Raw genomic sequence first — 14141 nt, 5'->3', positions numbered from 1 at the left:
AGACAGAACAGTAACATGGAGAGACTAAAAGGGGCAGAGGGAGCAATAAATGGGGAATGAGGTTTCCACACCCCAGCCTTGCCCAGCTCCAGTCAATGTAGCACCCCGGGAAGATTGACTTTCCTAGATAAATTCATGGAGGATAGGTCCATCAATGGCTATTAGCCAGGATGGGCAGGGATCATGTCCCTAGCCTCTGTTTGCCAGAAGCTGGGAATGGGCAACAGGGGATGAATCACTGGATGATTACCTGTTCTGTTCATTCCTTCTGGGGCACCTGGCATTGGCCGCTGTCTGAAGACAGGATACTGGCCTAGATGGACTTTTGGTCTGACCCAGTATGGCCGTTCTTACGTTCTCATGAAGAAGGTGAGGAGCAGAGAGAGGAAAAGCCAGTTCCTGCCTCTGCCTAATCCCTGCGCTGCTGGGGGAATGTGCTGCTCTGGGGACAATGTCAGGAGGACCCCCCAAAGCAGCTCTATTGATTCTGCTCTTTTCTAGCATTTGGCTCAGAGACTCTGTTACTGGGATGGTTTAAAAGTGTCTCAAGGTTTTAGTCCCAGTGGGAGGAACCAGGTTTACATTTTAATAAAATAACTGAGCATTTTCTCAGTGTGGCAGAGTCTAATGTGTCTCTCTGCAGGGAAAGAGCCTGGGGGAACTGGGGTGTGAAATAGACTGAAACCCTTTCTGAAACCTCCCCAGTCATCTTCTCACCCTGACAGGCTGCAGAATAACGACCACGTTTTGCTCCAGATCAACCCATCTTCCTAAGGGACAAGGAAGGGAAATGGCTGTTTTGGATCCAGCTCAGGTAGGGGAGCTGGTGGGGAAGGTTGTTGTGGAGGGGGAGGGGCAGGAAATACACAGAGTGAAGCAGGGAGGGGGACAGGGTGTGATAAACTTGCTGGGACATGCTCAGCCTAGGGCCTTGTGTGTGTATGTGTGTGAACATTCTCCATATCTGAAAGAGGAAACAACCCCCCTGGACGGGCTGGAAAAACAAACCAGAGTGCTGGAGCCTGAACCCACTAGGTAGAGACTACAGTGAAATAAAAAGGGAAGGTGCTGGGATTTCTGTCCCTGTTCCCTGTGCGGAGCTCTGTGTCCCATATCAGCCTGTGCCTAGTAGGAGTGTGGTAAATGAGAAGACCCTGTCCTCCTCCGTCTGCTGGGAGGGACAAGGAGCTCTCACCTTCTCTCTGTTCCTTGGAGCTTCCTGGCCACTCTGAGCAGGTGGGGGTGGGATTCTGCTCCTCTGGCCCTCCCAGAGTTGTCATGTCTTTGTGCTTCTTCCCCCATGAATAGTGGGCTTGTGGCTGGGGCACCAGGCACTGAGTGGGGAACACCTGTTGTTTTAGATGCTGGTGACCTTCGAGGAGGTGGCTGTGTATTTCACTGAGGGGCAGGGGGCTCTGCTGGACCCCAATCAGAGAGCCCTCTACAGGGACGTCATGCAGGAGAATTATGAGACGGTGACCTCGCTGGGTAAGGACTCCTGTCCCCTCAGCTATTTGAAGCCATGGGGCCTGCATTTCTGAATCTGGTCAGGTTCTTCCCTGGTCAGTTACATTAGATGGGAATGGGTCACTGTAGCGGGGTGGTTACCCCGCTCCTGCCCTGAAGGGCTTAAAACAATAGGGTTACCATATTCAAACATTTAAAAAAGAGGACACTCCATGGGGCCCCGGTCCTGCCCCCAGCCCCGCCCCAACTCTGCCTCTTCCCCGCCCCCGCCCAACTCCACCCCTTCCCCACCCCCATTCCAACCCTTTCCCCAAAGTCCCTGCCCCCTCCTCTGAGCACCCCACATTCCCCCTCCTCCCTCCCGCTCTGATCTTGGTTGGGGGTTGCTAAGTGCTTCCCTGCTCCCCACTTGCCCTGCAGCCCCTGCACCCCCCCCCGCTCCTGCAGCCTCTGTGCCCCCTGCTCCCCACTGGGCCTGCATCCCCTGCACCTCCCCCCCCGCCCCTGCAGCCTCTGCGCCCCCCACCTGCCCTGCCCCTGCAGCCTCTACGCCCCTGCCTGCCCTGCTCCTCCTCACCCTGCAGCCTCTGCACCCCCCGCCTGCCCTGCTCCCCCGCTCCCCCGGCAGCCTCTGCCTGGCGGGGGCTTTGGATGCTCAGCGGCGACCGGGGCAGCGCGGGTCCCTGCAGCCCCGGCACACGCCACACTCCCTGCCCCGCGCCGCAGCCTCCTTCCTGCCACGCGGGGTGATGGGGCCACAGGAAAGGTCCCCCAGTGGCCGGGGAGTCCCCGCCTGTGAGGGAAGCCCGAGCCGTTGGCTGGGCCCGGCCTCCCCGTGGTCCTGCGGGCTCGGGTGGGGCGCACGGTCCGCCCGGCCTCCGGGGGCAGCAGCGGCCCCTCCGCCGCCTTCTGCGGCTGCGCCCCCCCTTCCCCCGCCCGAGCTCGCTACAATGTAGCCGGGCGGCTGGGCTGCGCTGCGGACCCGGCGGGTCGTGCTGGGGTCGGGCGGACCCTGGCTTATGCTGCCTCCCTATTTCCCCGGACATGTCCGGCTCTTTGGCAATTCCCCCCGGACGGGGATTTGAGTACCAAAAAGCCAGACATGTCCGGGGAAATCCGGATGTATGGTAACCCTAAAAACAACCCTGGGGGAAGGTTGTGACTGGGCTGATTGGGAAGTGGCTGCAGCTGGGCCACACCCCAATCAGGCCACAGCTGGCCTGTATAAAAAGGCTGGGAGCCAGGAGCTCAACAGTCTCTCTCTCTCTCTCTCTGTGTTTAGAGAGAGAAGGGTCTGGCTGCAGAGAGTTTTACCAGACACCTAGATTGGGAGCAGGGCTGGGGACGGGCCAGAGGAGCTGGCAGCTCCGGCCTAAGAAAGCCCCAGGCTGCAGGCCTGGCAAGGCCTAGTAGGTGTAGGGTTGCAGGGGGCAGCCCGTGGGTAGGCAGAGGCAGCAGCACAAACCCCTTTGCCTGTGATGAGTGGCTGATACTGCAGACTGCCCCAGTGAACGGGGGCTAGATGGAGACTGGGCAGTAGCCAAGACTGAGGCGAAGTGGGGATAGTAGGTGGGGGTTCCCCAGGGAGGGGAGACCCTAAGACTGAGGGGTTACTGCCAGGGGCAGCACCCCAGGTACAAGGGCACCGGGGTCCTGGGAGGGACACAGGGCCATAGGTAAGGCGGATCACCAGCCTGCAGGGGGCGCTCTGGATGCTGGAAGAGCTAATTCCTGGAAGTAACCAGCAGGAGGCGCTGCAGGGGTGAGTCCGCTCCTCTATAGTCACCTAGTCCAGTGGCTCTCAACCTTTCCAGACTACTGATTTCTCATGTGTACCCCAAGTTTCACCTCGCTTAAAAACTACTTCCTTACAAAATCAGACAAAAATACAAAATTGTTATAGCACGCTATTACTGAAAATTGCTTACTTTCTCATTTTTACCATATACTTATAAAATAAATCAATCGGAATATAAATATTGTACTTACATTTCAGTGTGTAGTGTATAGAGCAGTATAAACATTTCATTGTATGAAATTTTAGTTTTTACTGACTTTGCTAGTGCTTTTTATGTAGCCTCTTGTAAAACTAGGCAAATATCTAGATGAGTTGATGTATCCCCTGGGAGATCTCTGCATACCTTGGACATGTACCCCTGGTTGAGAATCACTGGTATTGTCCACAGCTCCAGTGTGAGAGAGCTGTTCATCTCCAAACCCTCTTCAATGGGATAGGGGAGTCATGAATCTAATGGACATTCTAATTTATGCCCATCACTCCAGCTTTCCTGGGGTCAGAAGCAGTGTATTATCCTATCTGCATTAATTCTCACTTTCACACAAGGATCTCTGTTCATTTCCCTTCATGGGATTAGCTCCATCTCTGGGGAGGGGCTCTGGATGTTTAGACATAGACAGGGGTTTAAAACCTGAGCTGTTTGTGCCTCAGCAAGTCCCACAGATCCTGAAAACTCCTAGTGAGAGTGTGACAATTCCCCCCACCCCCAAACATCTGCCTCTCCCAAGGGGGCTCTGTGACCACATTCCCATCTGTTCAGATCCCACAACCCCCACCATGGTACGAGGCCAGGTTAGAATCCGGGAATGTTCTTTGTGACAAATACTCTACAAATCCTCAATGCACCCTGATCTTGCCTGATTTCACCCCCTCAGCAGGACTCCCCATTCCCAAACCTGACCTGATTGCCCAGCTGGAACGAGGGGAAGAGCCATGGGTCTCAGATCTCCAGGCCTTCGAGGAAAGGAAGATACCAAGAGGCACCCACACAGGTGAGGGGGTCAGTGACACTGACACGGAAACCATCTGGTGAATGAATGAAAAAGTTGAAAATCCGTATAATGTGGTGTGAGCCCCTTCAGTTCTGCCTCATCTCACCCAGGTCAGGCTGCGGTCAGCAGGTGTCTTGTCATCATGGTAGATCATGGCTTCCCACCTACCCTGTCAGGAGTTTTCTCTCCGACTTCACTTCCCTGTGAGAGTTTGGATGGGATGTGGAGGTCGAATCCAATTTCTCAGTCCCCCCCAATGGTTATTGGGCTGCTGTGTTTTCCCTTTTGGCTGTTCTTCTTTTTTCCCCCTTTCTCCCCAGAACAGGGAATGACTCTTTTCTGGATTCTCTCTCTCCCAGCAGGTGATAGGACTGTGAGTGAGAACAGGGAGGAGAATCCACATCAGGAAAGTAAAGCACTGGTGAAACCACAGGGGTTGTTTTTGAGAAGAGCTAAAGGGAATTCTTCTCAATGCTGGGAAAAGGTCAAAACCCGGGGAAATCAACACAAATCAGAGAGGAACCTGGGAAACCACCCAAGGAAGAAAGTGGATGAATCCATTCAATATGGGGTAGGATGTAACAATCTCAAGGAAACCACAGCCCAGCCAAAAACCCACATGGAAGAGAGAACCTACAAGTGCTTGGACTGTGGGAAAAGTTTCAGTCGGAACTATTCCCTTATACTACATCAGAGAATTCATACAGGAGAGAAACCCTATAAATGCTTGCATTGTGGGAAAAACTTCAGTCGGAACTACACCCTTATTCTACATCAGAGAACCCATATGGGAGAAAGACCTCCTAATCAACTTGATGGTGGGAAATGTGTCAATGAGAATTCAAACCTTATTACTTATCAGAAAATCCACACAGGGGAGAGACCCCATAAGTGCTTTGAGTGTGGGAAATGTTTCACTGAGAAGTCAGCCCTTGTTAAACATCAAAGAATCCACACAGGAGAGAGAGCTCATAAATGCTTGCACTGTGGGAAAAGTTTCAGTCGGAATTATACCCTTATTATACATCAGAGAATCCATACGGGAGAAAAACCCCATAAATGCTTGCACTGTGGGAAAAGTTTCAGGCGAAACTACACCCTTATTCTACATCAGAGACTCCATACGGGAGAGAAACCCTATAAATGCTTGCACTGTGGGAAAAATTACAAGCAGAAATCAAGCCTTTTTTCACATCAGAAAATCCATGCAGGAGAAAAACCCCATAAATGCTTGGACTGTGGGAAAAGCTTCATTCACAGCTCACAGCTTATTAGACATGAGAGACTACACACGGGAGAGAGACCTTATAAATGCCTCGAATGTGGGAAAAACTTCAGTCGGAACCATACCCTTATTCTACATCAGAGAATCCATACAAGAGAAAGACCCCATAAGTGCCTCAACTGTGGGAAGTGTTTCAGTCGGAAGACAAACCTTGTTACTCATCAAAGAATCCACACGGGAGAGAGACCCCATAAATGCATCGAGTGTGGGAAATGTTTCAAAGACAAGTCAAACCTTATTACACATCAGAGAATCCATACTGGGGGGAGACCGCATGCGTGCCTGGACTGTGGGAAAAGCTACAGTCGGCGGTCACACCTTACTAAACATCAGAGAATCCACACAGGAGAGTGCCCCCATAAATGCTTGAGCTGTGGGGAAAGTTTCAATCGGAACTCAAACCTTGTAACACATCAGAGAATCCATATGGGAGAGAAACCCTATAAATGCTTGGACTGTGGGAAAGGCTTCAGTCAGAGCTCACACCTCATTATGCATCAGAGAATCCATACAGGGTATAAACCCTATAAATGTTCTGACTGTGAGAAAACCTTCATTCAGAGATCACACCTGCTTAGACATCAGAAAGTCCACATGGGAAAGAGACATCATAAATGCCCAGACTGTGGAAAAAGGTTTAGGAAGAACTCACACCTTATCATGCATCAGAGACTCCACGTGGGAGAGACATCTTGAATGTGGGTGATGCTTCAGTTGGGCACATATCGTATCAGGCATCAGCAAATCCACACAGGGAAAAGTTCTTTTAAATGTCCTTAGCATGGAGAAAGCTGCAATTGGGAAGGTAACTCCATATTGGACCTCAGAGACTCCTCTATACAGGAGAGAAATGCTGTCTGTGCTCTGACTAGGGCTGGTTACGGTAGTATATACATCTCCATTTCCTAATTCCCATACACAGTGGTGGCATTTGGCTCCCAAGTATCTAGCTGCCCATCTCTGGGGGCAGGTTCCAGCAGCAGTTGACCCTGAGGTGATCAGGGACCATCTGGCTTTGCCTGCTCTAAGCAAACCCCAGGCAGAGGAGGAGAAGTCCCGATCAGCCCCTCCTCTCTGCTGCAGCCCTGGGTGCTGAACTGATGGACCTTCTTGCCTCCTGCTAACCTGCTGGGGGAAGGGAAGAGAGAAACTCCTTCAGAAGCTCCCTCTGAAGTTCCCCCCCTCCTCCCTTCCCATCCAAGATTAGGAGAAGTATACTTGGGCCAGGCCCCACCTTCACTCCACACACTTGTCCCCATCCTGCGTCTTCCACCAGTTTCTGGGCTCAGCTCAGCTCCCAAACTTATCCTGCAGGGAACAGTTCCAGATAAGTGTCCTAGGGTGCTGGGAATCAGATGTCAAGTGACCGGGAGGGGGTTTTGCCAGGGATCTGGGGGATTTAATGTTTTGGGCTGGTGGAGAAGGGAATCAAATGGAGCTCAGGTGATCAAGATATTGGTCATCATGGAATGAGAAGAGAGGGAGTGTGCAGGGTTAGGGAGGTTCTGCCCTCTATCATTCACCTCCTCTGCCCCTTTTCCCTGCCACCTCTACATTCAGAAGGCAACACTGAGAGGGACTAATTTCCACAGGGCCTTTTTTGGGAGGCCTAGAAATTCAACCTCAGCAGGAGGTTTTTCTAGCCTAAGAAAGTGATCAGGAGTAGCAACCAGAATGATCGTGGCCTGTTTTGTAAAGGACTTGGAGGTCTACTGATGAAAAGTTCTATCCAAGCATTAGATATTATTTTTTATTTATGTTGGGCCAAGCAAAATGAGACCTGACACTCAACTCCATGGTGTTTGTTTGCATGTAATGCAATTACTTTGAATGCTGCAACTGATCAATTCAGACATTTCAAACATCTGGGCTCCCTATGCAATGCATGGGGAAAGATAGGCACCTTAGGATAGGAGCCACAAAAGTCAGTACACTAGGTGGGAAGTCACCTAAGCTGGCCAGTGGGACATGCCAATGAGAGAGTTCTACCCTAAATCAGTCCCTCTGACAGAGTTAGGTACCAAAGTCTGGGCAGCTGGGAGATGCCCATCTCTGCTTGGGATGTATGACCAGGAACCCTGCTCCTGGACTAAGGCAACTTACGCTGCAAGCAATTGGTTTATCACCAGGACCCTCCCCAAGCAGGCGAGGGTGGAGAGGTCAGAGCGATCTCTGGGGTCATGCAGTCCTGGCAGCAGGACGGGAATTGCTCTCACTGCAGTAACTCTTTGTTGTTGTGGGTGGAATCCACATTCCTTGCAAGATATCAGAGCCCAGGCTGCAGATGGGAGAGGTTAGTATCTCCCCAAGGGACCCTACCAGCCTGCCCAGGACATTCCAAACAGGGAAGACAGACCTTATATACAAAAAAGAGCTGGGACCCCAGACCCATGGGAGAGATGATCCCCACTGCTCCCAGTGATGGTCCTGCTTGGTATAAAGTTAAAAGGACCTTCCCATCACAGCCTCCCCTCCTCCCCCCAGAAATGATGCCTCCTAGTCACACCCTGTCTGCAGGTTGAGACTGAATGCTTTGCAGGTGCTGGTTAAACTGTCTCCAGCCTCGGAGCAGTTCTCTGGGGATTTTAGTCTAAATGATCAGCTCAGCTTGTTTTATTAATCTCTGCTCCTTTGTACCTTTTTACTGGTGGTGCTTAGTTTTCATGAGTGCTTTTTTTCATATCCCCACTGATAAATCCCTGCAAAATGGGTGAATGTTGAAAAGCACCCTGGGCTAGATTCTCAGCTGATGGGAATCAGTGTAGAGCCAACATATCCAGGGTTAGTGTACACCAGCTGGGGCTCTGGCCCCATGGACTCCAATGGAGAGATGCCAATTCACATTAGCTGGGGATCTGTCTTTAAAATATGATTCCCAGGTGGCAACTACAATTACATTGTGAGGGAAACATTGCTGAATCTATTTAAGTGCCTTTTATATGTTGTATCTTTCTAGTTTCCTCCATATTTAAAGAGCCTCCTCCCCCCATTTGGGGGAATGGTGTCTCCCAGGTGTTACAATCATCTAGCCTTTAACTGGCAGCACCAAACAATGCAGGATAAGGGGAGGTGAGCCCCATATGGGGCTGCTTTGTGTGTGACTGGCCGCCTCCTTCCTGAGGCAAAATGCATAATTGCTAAACCACTCCATCCCATATAACAATCCTACTGCATTAACCCCTTACATTCCCACCACTGTATTCACCCCAAGGGATCCCAAATGTCAGTCTGTCACAGAGCAATGTCCTGAACAAACCTTATGGAATTAAGATGAACTTTACTGAAATAAATCAGACTTTGGACTTGTCTACACTTACCGGAGGGTCCGGCGGCAGGCAATCGGTTTTCTGGGATCGACTTATCGCGTCTAGTGAAGACGCGATAAAATCGATCCCTGATCGCTCTGCCGTCGACTCCGGAAATCCACCATGGCAAGAGGCGGCAGCGGAGTCGGCGGCAGCGGTCGACTTTGCCCCGTCCTCACCGCCAGGTAAGCCGACCTAAAATACGCAACTTCAGCTACGGTATTCACGTAGCTGAAGTTGCGTATCTTAGGTCGGACCCCCGCTGTAGTGTAGACCTAGCCTTTATTGAATTAGGTTTAATCCCTTTGGGTCCATTGTGTTAAAAATGCAATTGTGTATGTGTTATTGTGGCATTATACATATCTTTTCCAGTATGAGGGAGATGTGAATGTAATTCCTCCACTTATCAGCCCTTTGAAACCACCGCCTGGAGAGGTTTGCATAAACTAATTCAAACTGGATTTTCCAGATGAAGAAAAGACTTTGGGATAAATAACCAAGTTTTAGACTGACTCAGGGTCTTCTTCTTGACCCAGCAAATGGACAAGACCCCGGTCCATGGAAAGCTTCAATCCTTAGGGAAGGGTTGAAAGGGCTTTGACCTACAGAGGCTGCATAAGACTGGGTGCTGGTTCTGAGCTGAAGCTGTGATGAACCTGAAGCCACAAGGAAACTTCTTGAGAGGAAGGACTAATCGCTGGCCAGAGCCCATGTTAGAGTTGAGATGATCTCTGATAAGTTTATTAGCATGCCTGTAGGTTCTTTTATTGGTTTTAATGTTTTCTCTGTAATGCATTTTACCTTAAGAATAAAATAGGCTTGCTTAGAAAGAGCTGTGTGATAACTTATAACTGTGGGCAGTCATTGTTAATTGTCTCTGAAGAGAAAGCAAGCAGGCCTGCTGGGACTGCCTGTCTCTGCTGGGACCAGCACAGTAAAGGCAGGGAACTAGACCGTCTAGAAATGCCCTGAGTAGGAGGGAGAGAGACATGGGTCTCCACCCAAAAGAGGCAAAAGTCTGGGTGCCAGAAGCTTGAGAGTCAGGGAGATGCCTGAGATGCATCTCATGGTAGGAAGTGGCCCAGGGAATGTAGTAGAAGTTGGTGCTTAAACCCTTAATGGGGAATCCCCTGGCTTCATAGCATCCTGGGTCGGAACCCAGTGGAGCAAGGTGGGCCCAGGTTCCCCTACCCCACCCCACTTGCTTGTTTGCCTGCCCCAGACAGGAGGCTCAGGGGCCATAAACTGTTTGGTTGCTCCGCCCCACCTGGGAACTACAAACTGATTTTGTTCTGCCCTGCCCAGAGGGTCAGAAACCCCCATTGTCACTCGCTGCCACAGCCAGGAGACTCGCAGGCGACAGACTGCTTGTTCTACCCTGCCTGGGGGCCCTGGCTGGATTATTTGCTCGACCCTGCCAGGAGTTTTGAGACTACCTTGTTACAATTATTTGATCCCTCAGGGAATCCAGATAACTCTGTGATGGGGTGTACCAATCCCGCACTGGGCCAATAGGGGCAGCCCCACTCGACGAACAGGGCCCCCATCACAGATCCCCTAAAATTTTCCTCATTTTTAATCTTAGACTGATCCTGCAAAGACTTATGCATCTGTATAACATCATGTCCTGTGCTCCAAGGGTACTGCTCACAACACACAACAGGAAGCATAAGCGTAAATATTCGTAGGATCAGGACCTAATTATCTATAAGTGATTTAATATCCCTTCTGATTTTGGCCCATTTTCTCTCATCTGATATTAACATATCTCCTCAGATTTTTCCAAGTTTCATCTGTAATTATCTATTGATCTAAAAAAATGCCTTTCAAGCCTTTTCTCTTTAATTCTTGAACACCTATCTCAAATCCCTTATAACTGCAGCAATTTCTTCTTTTGAAGAAAAACTATTGCCATGAGTTTTTGCCCCAGATGGGGCATATTTCTTGTGTGGGTATGGGGAAGAGATGAAACTCAGGGGGAGATAACAACTTTCTACTCATTTATCAAAGATTGAGATAAAATCCCCTCAGATTTGGTTTCCTTCTCCCCTTTACAACTGCTGGTCTGTAGAGGGAAAACAGTCTCTCTGGATGTGGAGAGCAGGGCAAGGGCTGCAATTACCCATTGCCTATAACCTGCTTGGCAGAGGTGGCTGATTCACCTCACACCCTATGTGATGGTTTCTTTAAGTGTTCTGTGATCTCACAATTCCTGGTAGTAAACTTGTGACTTTTTCCTTATTCAAAATGGCTGCCATTTCCCATGAATGTCAATGGGGCTGAAGCCATATGCTGCTTCCAGCCAAGCTGGCCATGATCCCCAATGTTCTGCAGGGGTAAGACGGCCACAGACACCCTTGCTTCTGAACTGAGCTGAAGCCAGGTTGATCCGTGGTCTCTATGGGGAGATGGAGGGATATGGGAGCTGGAAGAAGGCTGAAGAGGGGTAGGGGCATCTGGGGACAAAAGGGCATTGAGGGGGTGAACACTGAGTTGTGAGGGGGCAGGAGGGGATGCACAGGGATGTGGGGGGCAGGATAGGATTGAGGGGGCATGAGGAAGTAGGTACGTGGAAGGTAGGATTAGGGAATGCAGAGGAATCATGGTGCAGGACAATAGGGTTGGAATACAGGGAATATTTGAATGATAGGATACTGTGAAGAAAAGGAGGAGACCCTGGGGAGCATGGATGGAGAATATGAGTGCAAGAGAAGACTGGATGGGAAAGGGGGAGAGACAAGACAGTGATAAGGGAGAGATACAATGGCAGTTACCCCACCTCATGGGGTAGAAGAAGATAAGGGGGCTGCCCTGCTCAGCACCTAGTGGGGAATTTTGGTACTAGAAATGTTCAAACACACACTGGGTAGTGTGGGCAGTAGATGGACACATACATACACACACAGTCTGCTCCTTATTTATCATGTGAAAAATCTTTTTTTAAGACAAACAGGGTCCAGGGGTCTGACGCCTGACTGTTTGGGGTTGACCGTACCTGAAACTTTGTATATTTTAACAACGTATAGAAGCAAAAAGTGTATGCTGAAGTACCCAAGGATATTGGGATCCAGAAGATCCCCACTGAAGGATCCCCAGGGAATGTGCATTTGCTACTCCTGTGAAAGGCCAGGGCATTCTAGCCAAGAAAGGAGGCGATCACAGTCTCAGGCTTTCGAAACCAAAGGGGCATCAGGAATGGTTGGCCCATCAACAGAAGAAGGCCAAGCAGGGGCAGGATTCCTAGGCCTGTCCTTGGTGGAAAATCAGTCTGCCTACAGTACAGTACAGAGGGGGAAACCGAGGCACAGACAGATGAAGTGACTTGTCCAAGGTTACACTGGGAGGTTGTGGCAGAACTAGGAACTGAACCCAGGTCTCTAGGGTCTTGTTTGGCTTCACATCCACATTCTGGAAGATTTGCTGTACTCAGACCTAAGTTACAGGGCTCAGTGTAGGGGTGACTGGTGAAATATAATGGCATGTTCTATACAAAAGATCAGACTAGGTGATCTAATGGTCCTTTTGGTCTCAACCTCTGCGATTCTCTGCTTCTCTAACACCAGGACACGCTCGGCTGCTGTCTCAGCTGGGTCGTGACTCCGTTAATATCTGCGTCAAACCTTTGTGGCATCTGGACAGGGTTCCGATTTGGTAGGATGGGTTTGGGCAGCTGCTCCAGTGTTTCACCCAGCAGACGGTTCGGAGAAGTGGAGGCTTTATTGGAAGGGCTTTCGGACGCCAGCCAGCCATAGGCTGTGATGCAGACAAAGCAAATACAGAGCAACTCAAACACTGCCACTGCCAGAGCAAATAGAGAACCGCAGCCCCGTCCCACCTAGCAAAGAGATTTGTCCAGGGGATTGCACATGGAACCCACAAACAAAGGGGGTTTGGACAGAGGCAGGGAACCCATGAGACACTCAGAAATAAGGATGATTCATGGTGTGAGACAATAACCTGCAGTTATATAGCATGTACACAGAGGGGCCAGTATCCTTCCATTTTACAGGGGGAGGAAACTGAGGCATGGCCTCTCAGAGGCAGAGTGGGGATTAGAACTCAGGAGTCCTGGCTTCCCCCAACTCTCACCCACTAGACCCCACTTCTTTCCCAGACCTAGGGATAGACTCCAGGAGTCTTGGCTTCCAACCACCATGGTTCTCATGCCCATTAGACCCTGGTCCCTTTCTAGAGCGAAGAATAGAGCCCATGAATCTTGATTCTCAGCCCCTTCCCTTTTCTCATCCACTAGACCAGTGGTCCCCAAACTTTTTTGGTTGTGTCCCCCTGGGAGGCACGGTTGGGAGCCAGGGCTGGGAGTGGGCCAGAGCCCTGGTTGGGGCTGGGAGCTGCAGCTGGGACTGGGTCCACAGTCAGGGGTGGAGCCAGTGCTGCAACTGGGGCCACGGTCAGGGCCAGGAGCCGGGGCTGAGGCAAGCTGCTGGGGGGCCACAGCTGGGACTGGAGCCATGGCCACGGCCATGGCCGGAGCTGCTCCCTTGAGCATTCCTCCATGCTCCCCATAGTTTGGAGACCACTGCACTAGACCCCACTCCCCTCCTAGAGGCAAGGATAGAACCCAGAAGTCCCACCCCCACTCTATCTGACTATATTGTCCCCAGGCTTTACAGTTGGATAGAACTGTACAACCCACTAACAGGTTTATTAATCACAGTGAATCAGTGAACATGGGCAGGTTTCACACCTGGAGTGTCAGTGGAGGAAGATGGGGGAAGATCAGGAGGAGGAGGAGGAAGGGAAGAAGGGAGAGGAAAAGAAGGGGGAAGGACAGATGAAGGAAGAGAAGGAGGATGGGTGGGAAGAAGGGACAAAGAAAGATGGAAGGGAAGGCGGTGGAGGGAGGATGGAAGATGGGGAGCGAGGGATGGGTAAACGGTGAAGAGAAGAAAGGGAAGAGGGAGAGGAGGATGGCTGGAGAACTGCAGAAGGAGGAGGAGGGATGGGGACTGGGACTGAGGACAGGCAGGGACGGAGGAGGGTGGCAGGCAGCAGGCCGGATTCAGCGCCCTCCCTTGCTAGTGGGCAGCGGGACCCAGTCATTGCAGAAGGAGGTGTAGGAGCAGCAGGTGACGTTGATCTGGTACCCAGGGACCATCAACTCCTTCACCAGCTCACAGCAGCTGGGATTCATGATGCAGCCCTGGATGAGGATCTGCACCTCGCCTCCTGCAGGGGGAGACAGAGAGGCAGGGCTCAGAGCCATACCACTCAAATCCGCCACCCCAGAGCACGGACAGGGATTGGAAACCAGGCCACCCGACCCAATGCCGCTT

General features: G+C 51.0%; 1 protein-coding gene across 1 annotated transcript; it reads left to right on the top strand.

Moving 5' to 3' along the window:
* Nucleotides 1-3970: 3970 nt before the first annotated feature.
* Nucleotides 3971-7857, top strand: LOC112116650 (zinc finger protein 189-like). Its single transcript, XM_029913015.1, has 2 exons — nt 3971-4257; nt 4620-7857. The coding sequence occupies exon 2, from the start codon at nt 4877-4879 to the stop codon at nt 6236-6238; it is 1362 nt and encodes a 453-aa protein (XP_029768875.1). The 5' UTR covers nt 3971-4257; nt 4620-4876; the 3' UTR covers nt 6239-7857.
* The last annotated feature ends 6284 nt before the right edge of the window (nt 7858-14141 follow it).

Source organism: Terrapene carolina, unplaced genomic scaffold (assembly GCF_002925995.2).
Source record: "Terrapene carolina triunguis isolate 2854851 unplaced genomic scaffold, T_m_triunguis-2.0 Scaffold421, whole genome shotgun sequence".
NCBI lineage: Eukaryota > Metazoa > Chordata > Testudines > Emydidae > Terrapene > Terrapene triunguis.
The sequence above is the reverse complement of the archived record's forward strand: the minus strand, read 5'-3'. Positions and strand labels throughout refer to the sequence as shown.